The 17684-nt window shown below is 39.4% G+C and overlaps 1 protein-coding gene across 3 annotated transcripts in view; it reads left to right on the forward strand.

Moving 5' to 3' along the window:
* Nucleotides 1-17684, forward strand: part of HECTD2 (HECT domain E3 ubiquitin protein ligase 2) — a 78522-nt gene that overhangs the window by 9054 nt on the left and 51784 nt on the right. For all 3 annotated transcript variants that reach the window (XR_006299801.1, XM_043596964.1, XM_043596965.1), the window contains exon 2: nucleotides 10371-10500. Coding sequence is in view for 2 of the 3 variants with exons in the window: in XM_043596964.1 (XP_043452899.1) it covers nucleotides 10371-10500 (130 nt within the window). In the remaining variant the exon portion in view is untranslated. The remainder of the gene's footprint in view (nucleotides 1-10370; nucleotides 10501-17684) is intronic.

Here is a 17684-nt window from a genome sequence, read left to right on the forward strand (position 1 = left end):
GGTTGAATTCCCTTGGTTCTTTATTTGGCATTATTGATGACAGGTATTCTACATAAGTGTGTTTTCCAACTAACGAAGTGTTATTGCACATTTTAGAATGTCCAGATGTTGTTTATTGTATGGAGCGTTTTCTAAAATACATCATGTACATGTCAGATAGACGATACTGAATGTAATCTAGCATGTCCTGTTGACTGGACCCCTGCGACAGCTCTACATCCAGAGCTTACGTATCCACGGAGCTCTGTGTCAAGTTCATCTACCTGTACATTTGCAGTGTTGGTCTCTTCGGTGAGTAAAATTTCGGCCAGTTGACCCATCTAAATAGCTAGAATGTAACATTAATTTTCACTTGATACAGTTTAAAATGCAAGCATTTCCAGCTTGTTCACAAAACTAGTAGGTTGAACCATGTTATGAATGAATAATGAGTTTTCTAGATAGAGAAATTCAATTTTAATTCAGTCTAACATAGTGGTGAGATGCTATGGCTTGAAAATGTTTCATGGTGAAACAGAGCCAGCAAGGATTATTTTATCAATGATTGGTTTAGAATGTGAACAAAAATGTTTTATATTGTACAGCAGCTTTTGGGGATTCAAGGATGAGCAAGGTAAATTTTATCACAATCTTGAATATGGTGGAACTTGGTATTCAGCACAAAAGCTATTATGGAAAACTATGAATGTCCTTTTTATTAGTATCTGATGAGAAATATGGTAAAGAAATCAGAAATTTAACTCGGGTAGTTTGTTCCTCAGTAAAAGTTGAAAATAGGAATTTGTATTAAAATAAAATTTAAAATAAAGTTGGCAGTATTATATGTTAACAGGAGCAGAGCAGTTTTTGTCTATTTGTCTAAGTATTTTTTATTTCCATTTTTTGAAATTGCTTGTGATTATAGAGACCACTGAGGTCAATGTTAGGTACTTGTGAAATGTAATCTTTGATTAGTTATATAATTACCGCGCAAAAATTTTTCTGCTGTTCGTTGAACTCAGTTGCCTCTGCCTAGAGAGTCAAGTCTATTATTTGCTATACCAGGTTTAAATATTTTGAGTTTTTTCCTCAATGAATTCTTGCTGTTCCCTGCCCCCCTACCCCCCATTTGTGCTTATCTTCAATCTGTAACAGCTGGTTGGGTATCCTGCTACTCTGTGTTCTTCAACACATCCAGCCCACTGTTTGCAGGCTGGCCACATTCCAGGACTTCATCCTTAATGTTCTCCTTCTGTAGGACTCACAGATCGCATTTCCGAAACTCCTCACGAAACCAGATGTAATAATTGTGGTAGATCCAATTCTTAGATGACTCAAAAAGTAATGATCTCTAACCTTTAACTTAGTCTGATGTTTGATGTCAGTTAATACCCAATAGCTTGTTGAGTTGATTCTCTGATTTTTAGTTTACACGGCACAATATGCTGCCCTGTTTCTTCTCATGAAAGTATTGGTTTCGTGTAAGAGTTCTCTTATGTCTTGGACAAGAGTGTGGGGCAGCGGCTGTTTTGAGAGTTGGCTGTTGTTAATCTGTAGTGTACTGTCAACCTGTAAAACGGTCCACGATTTATCCCATGTCATCTAAGTATAAGGTATCAAGAACACAGCTGTCTTACAAACGAGAGACTTATGAGACCAAGGATTTTTTTTTTTTCATTTCATTTAAGGTTTTTTGATTAGAAGGAGCAGAAAGTAAGGCCAAATATGCCTCCTTTTTGAAAAAGGTGGGGGATGCCTGGGTGGCTCAGTCAGTTAAGCATCCGACTTCGGTTCAGGTCATGATCTCGCAGTTCATGGATTTGAGTGCCACATTGGGCTCCAGTTTGGAGCCTGGAGCCTGCTTCGGATTCAGTGTCTCCCTTTCTCTCTGCCTCTCCCCCAACTCACGCTCTCTCTCTCTCTCTCTCAAAAATAAACATTAAAAATTTTTTAAAAAAGAAAAGAAAAAGGGGGATTTATTGCAATGATACATGCATGCATATCAGAACCAGAAAGCAAAGTGGAAGAGAGACTGGCTACTTTCTGTGCCTCTGCTGTTCTCTTACTCTTGGCTGGGCTCTCTTTTCCATATTCCTTTATCTGAAGTCTGGAAAGACCTTCTGATGAAATGCTAGGAAGCATCGATGCCCTTTATGTCAGGTAACCTAATGTGTAGCCACATAGGCTGCAGATGGCTGCCTTTTGGTTGAGTGCCTGTCTCCGCTCCCATCCTTGGCCATTCCTGCACAAAGAATAGCAGTAATGCTATGGGGTCAACAGAAGCAAACATTGGATTTGGCAGCCATGAAACATGCTCAGTGTATCTTCCCTCAAACCTTTGTACCTTTCCAGCCACTGGCCTTTCTCCCCTGCTATGAAGCTTCTGGACAGAGCAATCCCTGCTCATTGCCTACATCCCAAATTTCCCATTCATTCACCAGTCCATTTCATATAGTTTCTGCCACTGCCTTCCCTGAATGTGTTGTCTCCAGTGTCCCCTAGATCTCACACTTGCTCATTCTAGTAGGCTCATTTCAGACCTAACCACTCTCCATCATTTAACATCGTTGATCACTTTTTTCTTGAAACTTTATCCTCCCTTAGTTTTTAACACATCACCTTTTCTTGGATTTCATATATCTTTGGCTGTTGACTCCTTTTCTTCTTTGTCAGCTTAATCATACATGCCTCAGAGATACTGTAGGTTGAGTTCTAGGGCACTGCGATAAAGCAAATATTGCAATAAAGTGAGTCAAATGAATATTTTGGTTTCCCGGTGCCTATAAAATTATGTTGACACTGTACTGTAGCTTATTAAGTGTATAAAAGCATAATATCTAAAAATCAATACACATACCTTAATTAAAAATACTTTATTGCTAAAAAATGCTAACCATCATTGGACTTTCAGTGAGTTGTAATTTTTTTCATGGTGGAGGGTCTTGCCTTGTTTTTTTTTTTTAAGCAAAGCCTTTTTACTTATTTTCTTTAAAGGATGGGGAGAAGGGCAGAGGAAGAGTGAGAGTCCCACACTCAGTGTGGAGCCCAACATGGGGCTCAATCCCATGAGCCAGAATCAAGAGTCAGACACTCAACCAACTGAGCCACCCAAGCACCCCAGTCTTGCCTTGAGGTTGGGGTGTCTGTGGCAGTTTCTTAAGACAACAGTGAAGTTTGCTGCATCGATTGGCTTTCCTTTCACAAATGATTTCTCTGCGGCCTCTGATGCTGGTCGATAGCATTTACCCACAGTAGAATTTCTTTCAAAATGAGAGTCATTTGTCTCAAACCCTGCTGCTGCTTTATCAACCAAGTTTTCGTAATAATCTAAATCCTTTCTTGACATTTCAACAGTCTTCACCAGGAGTTGATTCCATCTCAAGAAACCACTTTCTTTACTCATCCATAAGAAGCAACTCCTCACCTGTTCAAGTTTTATCGTGAGATCGCAGCCGTTCAGTCCCACCTTTGGGCTCCGCTTCTGATTCCAGTTCTCTTGCTCTTTCCACCACATCTCCCTCCAGTGAAGTCCTGGGCCCCTCAAAATCTTCCCATGAGGGTTGGAGTCAACTGCTTCCAAACTCCTATGAATACTGATATTTTGACCTCTTCCCATTAGTCACAAATGTTCTTAATGTCATCTGGAATGGTAAATCCTTTCCAGAAGGTTTTCGGTTGACTTTGCCCAGGCCTATCAGAGGTAATCCTGTCTATGGCAGCTATAGCTTCATGAAATGTATTTTTTAAATATGACTTAGAAGTCAAAATGACTCCTTGATATATGAGCTGTAGAATGTTGTGTTAGTAGGCGTGGAAACAATATTCGATGCCTTGTACATCTTCATCAGAGTTCCTGAGTGACCAGGTGCCTTGTCAATGAGCAGTAATATTTTGAAATGCATCTTTTTTTTTTTTCTGAATAGTAGGTCTCAGCAGTGGGCTTAAAATACTCAGTAAACCATATTGTAAACAGATGTGCTGTCACCCAGGCTTTGTTATTCCATTTATAGAGCACCGGGAGAGTAGACTTAGCGTAATTCTTAAGGGCCCTAGAATTTCCAGAATGGTCAATGAGCATCGGCTTCAAGTTAGAATCACCGGCTGCATTAGCTCCTAGAAGAGAGTCAGCCTGTCTTTTGAAACCAGGCATTAACTTCTCCTTTCTGTGAAAGTTTTAGATGAATCTTCTTCTAATAGGAGGCTGTTACGTCTACACTGAAAAATCTGTTGTTTAGTGCAGCCACCTTCATGAATTACCTTAGCTAGATCTTCTGGATAACTTCTGCAGCTTCTACATCAGCACTTGCTGTTTTACGTTGCACTTTTATGTTATGGAGACAGCTTCTTTCTTTAAACTTCATGAACCAACCCCTGCTAGCTTCCACCTTTTCTCCTGCAGCTTCCTCACCTCTCTCAGTCTTCATGGAATTGTAGAGAGTTAGGGCCTTGCTCTGGATTAGGCTTTAGTTGAAGGGAATGTTGTGGCTGCTCTGATCTTCCTTCCAGAGCACTAGACCTTTTTTCATATCAACCACAAAGCTGTTTTGCTTTCTTATCATTCATGTGTTCATGGGAGTAGCACTTTTAATTTCCTTCAAGAACTTTTCCTTTGCATTTTCAACCTGGCTGTTTGGTGCAACAGGCCTGATTTTCAGCTTATTTCATGCATCAAAATACCTTCTTCACTAAGCAGAATCACTTCGGGTTTTTGATTTAAAGTGAGATATGCAAGTTTTGCCTTCACTTGAGCACTTAGAAGCCATTGTAGGGTTATTAGTTGGCCTAATTTCAATATTGTTGTTTCTCAGGAGACAGGGAGGCCCAAAGAGAGGGAGGGAGATGGGAGAAAGGCCAATCCATGAAACAATCAGAACACACACATTTACCAATTAAATTTCCCATCTTATATGGGCATGGTTTGTGGTGCCCCAAAACAATTACAATAGATCAAAACAATTATACCAAAGATCACTGATTACAGATCAGTATAATAATAATAATGAAAAAGTTTGAAATATTGCAAGACTTATCAAAATGTGGCACAGAGACACAAAGTAAGCAAATGTTATTGGAAAAATGGTGCTGATAGACTTGCTTGATGCAGTTGCCACAAACCTTCAATTTGTAAAAATGCAGTATCTGTGAAAAAGGATAAAGTAAAGCATAACAAAAGGTGTGCCTGTATTTCCCACAGTTCTGTCCTTATATTAGTTGTGCATAACAATGGCTACACAACAGTGGCATAATGACAACCCTGTCAATTAGTAAAATATCCATTATCTTGACATGAGAAACATGCTTTTGCCTAGCAGCGAGCATTGATTCCTTTTCCGGTCACTCATGAATCATAGTCTTATAAAACCCAGTCTAGAATTTTCAAGTTTTTGGTGAGTTGTCAAAGTATGCCTGTTCTCCTGAAATTTGAAATAGAGCATTTTACATTCCTTATTTATTTTGTAATTTATGGAAGAGTTCTGTGATTCTCATTATGCTTCACATTTGGAACTGAAGTAGCTGTTACGTTTTGCCATTGTTTTGGCCCAGCCCTCCATGCCTCTTCTTTCCCTGTTCCTGTTGTCCTGGTTCAGACTTCCTTGGTTCAGACTTCAGATTTCCTCTGATAGGCCTGGTTTAGCTTCTAGTATTATGCCCTTCAGCCTCTTGCCTACACTGCCGACAGAGTGATTTTTCTAAGATACAGATATGGTCATGTCACTCCCTGCTTAGAAGTCCTCAGTGATTTTTCCCTTTCTCCTTCCAGCACATCATCTCTACTCCATAGCCTGAAGCCTTCATGAGATGGTTCTGCCTGCTTTCCCAGTCTCATCTTACTGGGCCATTCTCCCCTTCTGATTCTCTATTTCAACCACACTGCTCCCTAAATCCTACTATTGCTAAGTCTTAAATAACGGCTGTCTTTGACAGTTATCAGTGGAAAAAACAAAAACCTTCCTTTGCATATTAACTTATTAGAGATATTTAAAGCTAAGTTAACAAAGCTCCATTATTGAGAGGCCACTCATTGATCTCATTTTACAAATTGGTTACTTATATTGCTTGCTATGTGTAAATGAAATTTTGGCATTTGCTCCCACTATCCTTTAAGATATTCTATAGAACAAAACATACAAATAAGCAAACTTGGCCGTAGTAGTTAATAAAATTCTTATTTAAGTATCCTAATATTTATAGTAAGGAATGATTTACTTTTTAAATATATACCTTATTTTTATTTTATTTTCCTAATCAACATACTAGTTTTGTGAATTTGATTATGCAAATTATGTAATTTACTAAGACTGTTTTATAGAAAAATATTGGATATCACTGTCTTTTTTTTTTTTTTTAATGTTTTTATTTATTTTTGAGACAGAGAGAGACAGAGCATGAGCAGGGGAGGGGCAGAGAGAGAGGGGGACACAGAATCCGAAGCAGCTCCAGGCTCTGAGCTGTCAGCACAGAGCCTGACGCGGGGCTCGAACTCACAGACTGTGAGATCATGACCTGAGCCGAAGTCGGACGCTTAACCACTTAACAGACTGAGCCACCCAGGCGCCCCTGGATATCACTGTCTTATCTCTTTATCCAATTTTCTCTCTCCCTGGGAATCTGTATTCTAATTCTACTAGAGATTAGAATTGATAACTGTTAAATGGCTTTATTGATAGGATCAGTTAGTTGTTATTTTTTATTATTTGGAGATTCCACATATGAACTGAGCAATGTTCTTTGGGAGCTTCTTTTATTGAGAAGGGGTAGAGGAAGCAAGAGGAAAATAAAATATTGAGTCTTTCCTGGATTGCTAGGACATCAAATATTTCCTTAAAGTACACTTAGTTTTTCTCTTTAACGTTAATTTCCTCTGCTTAGGTGAGTTGCTCCTAAAGCTATTGAATTTCATTCAGCATATATCTGTAAAAGTCAAGAAGATAATGTCAGCCACAAAAGGTTGTTGTGAAAACGGCCTGTGTTAGGTATAACACACTTACTGTCACAGGATAGATTCTTAATAAGTGATAGCTACTATACTGAGAGACTTTGATATAAGGTGATTTAAGGGTAGAGAGTTCAGAGTCATTCAGAGTTTGAATCCCCACTTACCAGCTTTGTGGCTGTGGGCTTGGCACTTCAGTTTCCTCATTCACAAAGTGGGGTGTAAATACATACCTCATAGGAATGTTATATTAAGGTACTTAATACAGCACCAAGCCTATAGCAAGTACTCAATAAATGACTTGTTTTACTATGTTATCACAGGAATAGTCATTTCTTGAGCCACTCATCACATCATAGGTTTTGTACAAGACCCTACATGATCCTGTTTATGATTCTGAAAACAGATTCATATCCTACATCCATTAGAAAACTACTTTACAAAGGTGCCTGGGGGGCTCAGTCAGTTAAGCATCCGACTCTTGATTTCAGCTCAGTTCATAGTCCCATGGTTCGTGGGATCGAGCCCCGTGTCAGGCTCTGTGCTGACAGTGCAGAGCCTGCTTGGGATTCTGTCTCTCCCTCTCTCTGTCTCTGCCCCTTCCCTGCTCATGTGCTCTCTCTTTCTCTCTCTCTCAAGATAAATAAATAAACATAAAAAAAGAAGACTACTTTAGTTAGGCAATATGTTTAATGGGCTGGATTATATAGACTAATCCTAACTCAGAAATACTAGTCTTCACTGAGCCTAAGTCTAGGCAATGAGGAAGTAAAATTTCTACGTGTCCCCATTAGAATGAGTCACATGGCCCCACTTGTCTGTAAAAGAGTAGGGAAAGTGGGAGCGTGAATCCATGGTAATTGTAAATATTTCTGCTACATGTTATATGAGCTGATTCTGAAAAGGCAAATGGAGGTCAGTTTGGTCAATGAGGAAGGAGGAGAAGAAAAAAAGAAACTGAAAGACAAATTAAAGGAGCAATATTCCATAGTATATATACACCACATCTTCTTTATCCATTCATCAATCAACGGACATGTGGGCTTTTTCCATAATTTGACTATTGTAGATAATGTGCCATAAACATCAAGGTGTAGGTACCCCTTTGAATTAGTATTTTTGTATTCTCTGGGTAAATACATAGTGCAGTTGCTGGATCGTAGGGTAGTTCTATTTTTAACTTAAAAAAATGTTCTTAATGTTTATTTTTGAGAGAAAGACAGAATGCAAATGGGGGAGGGGCAGAGAGAGGGAGACACAGAATCTGAAGCAGGCTCAGCACAGAGCCCCACGCGGGGCTTGAGCCCACAACCTGTGAGATCATGACCTGAGCTGAAGTCAGACGCTTAACTGACTGAGCCACCCAGGAGCCCCTTAACTTTTTGAGGAACCTCCATACTGTTTTGCAGAGTGGCTGCACCAGTTTGCAATAGTACAAGAGAGTTCCCCTTTCTCCACATCTCACCAACACCTATTGTTTCTTGTGTTGTTAATTGTAGCCATTCTAACAGGTGTGAGGTGGTATCTCATTGTAGTTTTGGTCTGCATTTCCTTCATCTTGAGTGCTGTTGAGCATCTTTTCATGTGTCTGTTGGCCATCAGTATGTCTTCTTTGGAAAAATGCCTCTTCATGTCTTCTGCCCATTTTTAAATTGGATTATTCATTTTTTGGGTGCTGAGTTTTAGAAATTCTTTATAGATTTTAGATACTAACCCTTTATCAGATATGTTGTTTGAAAATATTTTCTCCCATTTTGTAGCTTGCCTTTTAGTTTTGTTGTTTATTTTCTTCCCTGTGCATAAACTTTTTTATTTTGATACAGTCCCAATAGCTTATTTTTGCTTTTGCGTCCCTTCTGGAGACGTATCTAGAAAGAAGTTGCTGCAGCTGATGTCAAAGAAGTTACTGCCTGTGTTCTCATCTAGGATTTTAATGGTTTCCTGTCTCACATTTAGGTCTTTAATCCATTTTGAATTTATTTTTGTATATGGTGTAAGAAAGTGGTCCAGTTTCATTCTTTTGCATGTTGCTGTCCAATTTTCCCAGCACCATTTGTTGAAGGGACAGTCTTTTTCCCATTGGATATTCTTTCTTGCTTTGTTGAAGATTAATTGACCATATGGTTGTGGGTTCATTTCTGGGTTTTCTTGAAGTCTGGAATTGTGTCTCCTTCAGCTTTGCTTTGTTTTTCAAGATTGCTTTGGCTATTTGGGGTCTTTTGTGGTTCCATACAAAATTTAGGATCGTTTGTTCTAGCTCTGTGAAGAATGCTGTTGGTGTTTTGATAGGGATTGCATAAATATGTAGATTGCTTTGGGTAGTACAGACATTTTAACAATATTTGTTCTTCCTGTCCACAAGCATGGAATGTCTTTCCATTCCCTTGTGTCATCTTCAATTTCTTTCAGCAGTGTTTTGTAGTTTTCAGAGTAGAGGCTTTCACTTCTTTGATTAGGCTTATTCCTAGGTATCTTATTATTTTTGGTGCAATTGTAAATGGGATCGATCCCTTAATTTCTCTTTCTATTGCTTCATTATTGGTGTGTAGAAATGCAACAGATTTCTGTATGTTGATTTTCTGTCCTGCAACTTCTGAATTCGTTTTTCAGTTCTAGCAGTTTTTTTGGTGGAGCCTTTCAGGTTTTTTATATATAGTATCATGTCTTTTGCAAATAGTGAAGGTTTTACTTCTTCCCTGCTGATTTGGATGTCTTTTGTTTCTTTCTGTGGCGTGATTGCTGAGGCAGGACTTCCAGTACTATGTTGAATAAAAGTGGTGAGAGCGCACATCCCTCTCTTGTTCCCGACCGTAGAGGAAAAGCTCTCAGTTTTTCCCCATTTGGGATGATATTAGCTGTGAGTTTTTCACATGTGACCTTTATTATGTTAGCATTATCTTTTTAAATTCTGGCACACCCAAGGTATAGTCACAGTGCTTGAAAAGAAATGAACTCTAATAAAAGGTTTATCTTTTTGCCTGAACTTTTCAAGTTGCTGCGTCAAAAGACAACAAAACCTTCAATGAATTGATGTGTGAAGTATCACATGCATGTTACCTATTGGAAATAATATTTGTGGAGCTCATAAAAATAAAGTTATCTAAATACAAAATGAAAAGAGCAGTTAACATGAATGGAGCGTGTTGTGCGAGGAGCTGTGCCGGTTACTTTCTGTGCATTATCTCAGTGAAACCTCACAGTAACCCTGTGAGGAAGATACTGTTAATACCCCTGTTTCCAAACTCTGTCAGTTTATAGCATGATATGACTATTTTCATTGTATATTTAAAACAATTTGGTCCTAGAAAAGGTAAGTCAATGTTATATTTTTTGTCTATTATCATACATCTATCATCAAATTAAAATCTCTGTTATAAGTGTTTATGATTTCTGCAATAAAATAATTTAAATATAGCTAGTGGGAATTGTGCTGCAATGTTAATTTTTCTGTTTTTAGGGTTTGGACAGAGGATCCAAAGGCCAAATTTCCACTTTTAGCAGTTTTGTTTCAACTGTTAACCAGAAGAAAGAAGCTGCTGAAAATAGAAGTTCACCTACACATCTTGTTTTCCCTAACATCAAGAATGGTAAATTAATAATAATTAAAAGTACACATAGTCTGTATATTTTGGTTGAAAGTATATTATTGAACTATTAAAGAGTCATCTGGTAGGTGAAGTTAATTAATACAGTATGAAAAAGAAATAAGCTGTATAAATATTTACAGAAAGAAGCAAAATTGTTATTTGTAGGTGATGGTTACATAGGGTAAGGTATGAATGACATATAAATCTCATGAATAATAACGTTTGGCTAGACAGCCGGACACAAAACAAATACACGAAAATTCACTAGATTTCCTTTATTTGAGGAATAATCAATTAGAAGACTTGATGGAAAACAATGAAATACTTAGAAATAAACCTAAAAGGAAACAAGCAAAACCTACATGAAGAAAAGTGTAATACTTTATCAAAAGACTAAAAGGTCGTGGGATGGAAAAATGTCATGAATATCGTAAAGATGTCAGGTATACCTGGTTTACTCTCTACATTTAATCAAATTTTGGGCAGTCCTTTGGGGGGGAACTTAAGAAAATGGTACCCTATGTGATCTAGAAGAGTCATTGTCCAAGAAAATGCAAGCAAAAACACTGAGGAAGCCCGTTCCTCCAGAGGACACATATTATAAAGCTATTCTACTTGCATCAAAAGTAGCCAAATGGACAGTAAAAATGCAGTGTATAAGTGGTATTCAGCTATTCAAAAAATGGAATCAGGATGACTGGTTAACCTATCAAAAATAATAACTTGAGATTTTTAAAACTAAAAAATACTAGAAGAAAAGGCAGGAGGTTGTTTCTATACGGTCTCCTGGCATGACAACAATGCCAAGAGCCATAAAACAAAAAATTGACAAGTTTGAGTACATAAGAAAATTTAAAACTTCCGTAGGAATTTTTAAAAGTCATAAAGTTAAAATATAAATGTCTATAAATGTCACAGTTGGTGAAAAACATATCCTTAATCATAAAGGTTATGAATAAATCAATAAAAGGAATATTCCAATAAAAAAAAGGCGAGGGGTATGAGCAGACCAGTCAAAAGAGGAGATATGAGCAGTTAACACGCATGTGAAAGGATGCTCACTCTCACTTGTATTTAAAGAAGTACAAATTATAACAAGAAGTTAACATTTTCCTCTTCAGTTGCAAAGAGTGAAAGGATTTATATCTGTGATGTTGTCTAGGGAGTGTGAAAATTGGCACTTTTATGAATGGATGGCTTGGAATACTATGCCTCTATTAAGAAAAATGTGATATGTATATAAAGTGTCTAGGAGAAAGAGCCACACAATACACTGTAAAATGAAAAACCCAAGTTACACATAATATGACTCCAATTTTCTAAGAATAGGTAAACCTTTTTTACTTCTTTGAGCATATGAAGAGGCATGGAAGGATGCCCACCAATCAGTTAATGGTTTTCTCTGAAAAGTAGAATTGGGTGTATATTATAAATATGCTTTATTTCTTTATACAACTCTGTATTGTTTTGTCACAGGAAACATCCATTACTTGCATAATTTTGAGTTCCCCTGGCCTATAACAAAAGAAATCTGCAAAGGTTTAAATGTCCCTTGCATCCAAACAAAAGAAAACAAACCTAGAAATGTTTAAGGACACAGTTTTTGGTAAATTATTGTGTCCATCAGGTGCATGTGACATAAATTATTCTTTTTTAAAAATTTTTTTAAATGATTATTTATTTTTGAGAGAGAGAGAGAGAGAGAGAGAGAGCGCGCACGCGCGCCAGGGAGGGGCAGAGAGAGAGAGAGGGAGACACAGAATCCAAAACAGGCTCCAGGCTCTGAGCTGTCAGCACAGAGCCCGACGTGGGGCTTGAACTCATGAACCATGAGATCATGACCTGAGCCAAAGTTGGACACTTAACCGACTGAGCCATCCAGGCACCCCTGGCATAAATTATTCTTACACAGATTTTTAGGTGACATTCCACACTAGTGCTCGACCTGTTGATTTACACCTTTACTTAATTTACACAATAATTTACACTTTTGCAGGTTAGTATTTACATTATCTGATTTATCAACCTTTGCCTTTGGTAACTTCTTTTTTCCTTTATTTATATACTCAACAGTGTGCACACATACATAAATTCATATTCTGTCATCTCAGGCTTACTCCAAGGAGGCACTTGTGCCCTTTATGTCACAGTCCCCTAGCCCACAACAAAATAAAATAAACCTGTAGTTTGGTACCATTAAACAAACGAAGAAAATGAGTCTATTTGATGAGGGAGTGGAGTTGAGAGAAATGATATGTATATGAGACATGTTAACTGCATACCAGCTATAAATTTTATTTGTGTATTATTTGTGTATACATTATTTTATTTGAGCCTCACAACAGTCACATAAAATAGAATAGATATTAGAATCCCTGTTGTATTAGTTATCTATTGCTGTATAACAAATTACCATAAACCTAATTGTTTTAAACAACACCTATTTATTAGCTGATGGCTCTTTAAGTCAGAGGTCTTGGTGGGTGAGCAGGGTTTTCTACTCAGAGCCTCACAAGGTGTTGTTGGCTGGGCTAGACCCTGGGGAAGAATCCTTCAGGCACCTTCAGGCTGCTGGCAGAATTCGTTGTTTGCAGTTGTAAGGCCAACGTCCCCCCTCCGTGCTGGCCATAAGCCAGGGATGCTCTCAGCTTCTAGAGACCACTTGCACCCTCCACCTCCGCTCATAGACCCTGGAGTATCACAGCTTCCTGTTTTAAGGCTGGCAGCTGGCGCCCTTGTGTTGAATCCTCTTCCTGCTTCCAGTCTCTCTGACTTTATCTTTTGCAACCAGTGGGAGGAAACTCTCTGTCTCTAAAGGTCTCAGTCATTAGGTTTGCCTACCTGGATAATCTCCCTATTTTAAGGCCAACCAATTAGTAACCTTAAGTACTTATTTCTCTGCAGTCCCTTTTGTCATGTAATCCCGATGGAATATTAGAAAGCTGAGACTCATGGGGGCCATCTTAGTTTCTGTTTATAACACCATTTTATAAGTAAGGAAACAGGCTCAGAGAGGGTAAATGACTAGGCCGAGGTCACCGCTAAGTGTCAGAACCAAAATTCAGTCCACAATTTCTGACAACAAAACTCTTTATTCCTCTGACAGATAGAGGAAACTCCTGATTGACCTGTTTCTCTTGCCTGATTAATCATATCACATTAATCATACAACTCTTATTACATCACCTTCATATTCCCTAACGCTTCCAAAATTAAATTAAAAAAAATTTTTGCCATGACACTCAAGGATGTTCAAAATATGACAGCTTTTCGTCATTATGTCCCACTTTTCCCCTACATATAACTTACATTTCAACTCTTCTCCTGGATGCCTCCTCACAGCTTACCTCAGAGGGGTTTTTTTGCCAGTTTGATCCCACTGCCTGGAATGCACTCTCCCCTCATCTCCACCTGACAGAGATCCTGTCCTTCCAAACTACTTCTTTTTTTTTTTTTAATTTTTTTTTCAATGTTTATTTATTTTTGGGACAGAGAGAGACAGAGCATGAACGGGGGAGGGGCAGAGAGAGAGGGAGACACAGAATCGGAAACAGGCTCCAGGCTCCGAGCCATCAGCCCAGAGCCCGACGCGGGGCTCGAACTCACGGACCGCGAGATCGTGACCTGGCTGAAGTCGGACGCTTAACCGACTGCGCCACCCAGGCGCCCCCAAACTACTTCTTTACCAAACCTTTGCTGATTCTCTCCAACCAGATACAGTTCTTCCCTTCTTTGACGTTCCATTTAGGTTTTCTTTTGTTATTTCCTCTTATTAGTCTCCCAGTCTTATGAAATATCACTTGTATACTATAATCTCTTAGACTGTATGTTCCGTGAGGGAATAAATACCTTTGTAATCCCCACAGGCCCTAGGCAGTTACCTTGTCCATTACAGGTTCTTAGCAAGTAGAGTTGACTCTTAAACAACACAGGTTTGAACCATATAGATCACTTATATGCAGATTTAAAAAAAAATTTTTTTTAACGTTTATTTATTTTTGAGACAGAGCGAGACAGAGCATGAACGGGGGAGGGTCAGAGAGAGGGAGACAGGCTCCAGGCTCTGAGCTGTCAGCACAGAGCCCGACGCGGGGCTCGAACTCACACACCGTGAGATCATGACCTGAGCCGAAGTCGGCCGCTTAACCGACTGAGCCACCCAGGCGCCCCCAGATTTTTAAAATAAATACAGTACAGCGAATATATTTTACTTATGATTTTTTTAACATTTTATTTTCTCTATCTTACTATTGTAAGAATACAGTATATAATACATCTTACATACAAAATATGTGTTAACCAACTGTTTATGTTATCAGTAAGGCTTCCAGTCGACAGTACACTATTAGTAGTTAAGTTTTGGGGGAGTCAAAAGTTATATATGGATTTTCAACTGAATGAGGGGTTGGTTGCCCCTAACCCCCACATTGTTAAGTGGTCACCTGTATTACTACATAGAGTAAAACAAAAGAGAATTCAGAACAGAGGAAATGGCTGTCGGAGTGGATGTCCCCAAGCAGTAACAGCAGCAGCCACAGCAGCAACTTCATGTAGTGCTTACTGTGTGCCACTCACAGTTCTAAGCACTGTACATATGTATGAATTCCCTTAGTCCTTACAGCAGTCTGATGTTGGAATTCTTTTCCCATTTCAAGGCTAAGGAAACTTAAGCCACAGAGACTTTTAAGTGACTTGCCCTGCTTGAATGTACATAGCTAACGAATGGCAGAAATAGAAAAAGGAAAAGAAAGCCAAAAGTGGTTTTTTGTAATGCCTTCATGGAAAGAAGAGTTGGTGAAAGAAAAGGAAGTGAGTCCTGAAAGAGGGAAAAAATCATGTTGCGCTGTGACTTAGAAATCAAGGGGGAAAATTAAAGGAGAGGATATAGTCTATAGTGTCATTGCTAAGTGAGGATAAGATGAGTAAGCACTGAGACAACACCAAAGATTTGTTGGTTAATGTGTGCATGGGTGACTTAACAGAACAGTTTCAGTAGGATGGTGTGAGGACAGTGCAAATTGTAAAAGTTAAGGGGTGGACTAGTGGCGAGGATGTAAGGGCAACGTAGACTGCCTTTAGAGTAGCTTGAACTGAAAGAAAAGCAGGATCTTGCAGGGTAGTGTTGTCAAGGGCAAGGATCTAATACAGAGGGAGACTAAAGTTTCAGTAGGAACATAGAATAATAAAATGAACTAGTAGACTAGAGAAGTGAGCGGTGTGAGGATGGGATCAAGGAAAAATGCAAAGCGTAGGGGTTGAGACGTCAGCTCCAGTGAGGAGAGAAGAGCACCTCTTACTCACACTGTGGAATTAGAAGGAAGAGAGGAAGTAGGAAGAGGAAATGGAAGTAGGAAACTCACTTCTCGCCTTGAGTTCACTTCTCTCTGTGGAGGGTCTATTAGTTTCCTCCTGCTGCTGTAACATAGAACATAAACGTGATAGCTTAAAACAACAGAACTTTATTCTCTCAAGGTCCTGGAGGCTAGAAGTCTAAAATCCAGGCATTGGGGGAATTGATTCCTTTTGAAGGTTCTGAGAGAGAATGTGTTCCATGCCTCTGTCCCGGCCTCTGGTGGTTACCAGCAATCCTTGGTGTCCCTTGGCTTGGAGATGCCTGTCTCCAATCTCTGCCTCTGTCTTCACATGGCATTATCTCGTGTATGCCTTTCTGTGTCCACATTTCCCTCTTCTTGTAAGGATGCCAGTCATTGAATTAGGGCCCACCCCAATCCAGTATGACCTCATCTTAATTTGATTACATCTACAGAGACCCTTTTTCCAATCAAGGTTACATTCACAGGTCCTAGAGTTTAGGACTTCAGTATATCTTCAAACCTATCTATTTGAAAGACACAGTTCAGTCCACAACAGTGTCAAGAACCTTAAGAACATTGAAACGTCTGCTGTGGAGAATGACAGTCAAAAAGAAAGTCATGATTAGCTGTGACCTTCTTTGTTTGGACTGTTTGTTCAAATTCATTAGCCTTTGCTTCCACACTGATTCCTGTATTCCATTCTGTCCATACTAAAATCCTGATGTCTGAACCAACTTATTTGCCCACAACCTACCTGCCTCCTCCTTGGGTGGGTGCGTTGACTCTGAATATGGTCCATGTGTTTGAGCCCCCACTGCTTGTCTGAGGCCCTCTCATCTGTGCCAGTCGTGTGGAATCTGGGCTCAGCCCCAACCTGAGCTTGGAGTATTTGTATCCACCACTCTAGAGGAAAAGACCTCTTAGCAGACTTCTTTTACCCTCTTGGAATTCCTAGTGCTGACTTCTCCTAGCTGTTCTGTCTGGATGCCGGCTGGATTCAGGCATGACCTGGAGTTCATATGTCAGGGATGCTGTAGACAGAATTACTTTCTTGAATGGGAAGTTAGACTAAGTCTGACAAATGTAAGCATGTTTATAATTCCTTGATCTTTTGGGAAGCCTCTTTTACTTGCCAGTAAGATGGTTTCCTCAAAGATGCATCATTCTTGGCAGTTATTACAATTTCCTCCCTCTGGTAGCAGGACCTATGCTGGGTATTCTCTAACAGCTTGTCTCCCCATCTGATCTTCAAGTGGTATTAGAGAAGCTGCAAAAGCCCAGCGTGGGTTTACCTAACAGCTGAGGGATGCCTTTCCTCCCTGGAGATCACATGACTAGGTATGTGTGTCGAGTTGGCTGTCCTTTTGGAGATCAGGGAAGTGTAGGAGTTTTACCTACTACAACAGCTGCTAGGGATGATACATCTTCAGAAAAACAATATAAGTGGTAAGTAATGGTGGAGGGGGATTAGCACTACCTTCTCTCTTATTCTTTTGTATCTTCCTTTCTAAAGTGGTTATGTCCCCTTTCAGACTTACTTAAAACATCTTTAAACAGCCCAGAAAGATTTAAAAGAAATGAAGCAGTATCCTCCCCGTATCTTTTAAAATGTCTTTGCACTTCCGGTAATTCAGAAAAGAGTAGACAGGAACCCTGACATTTCCCTCAGGGTCACCGTCCCTCTCCGGCTCAGTGCATTTGGTGAGTTTAATCTAGAAGAGCCCTGAGGTGACACCGTGAGCTCTGCAGTTTTAGGCGTAACTCCGGAGAAAGGCGTCCTGTGAGCTTTGCCCCTCTGAAATAGCTCTGGGAAACACAGAGTGGTCCTCAGCTCAAATGGTGGGTGGAGCTGTGTGTGGCGGGGACCTG

The sequence above is a fragment of the Prionailurus bengalensis genome, chromosome D2 (genome assembly GCF_016509475.1).
Source record: "Prionailurus bengalensis isolate Pbe53 chromosome D2, Fcat_Pben_1.1_paternal_pri, whole genome shotgun sequence".
NCBI lineage: Eukaryota > Metazoa > Chordata > Mammalia > Carnivora > Felidae > Prionailurus > Prionailurus bengalensis.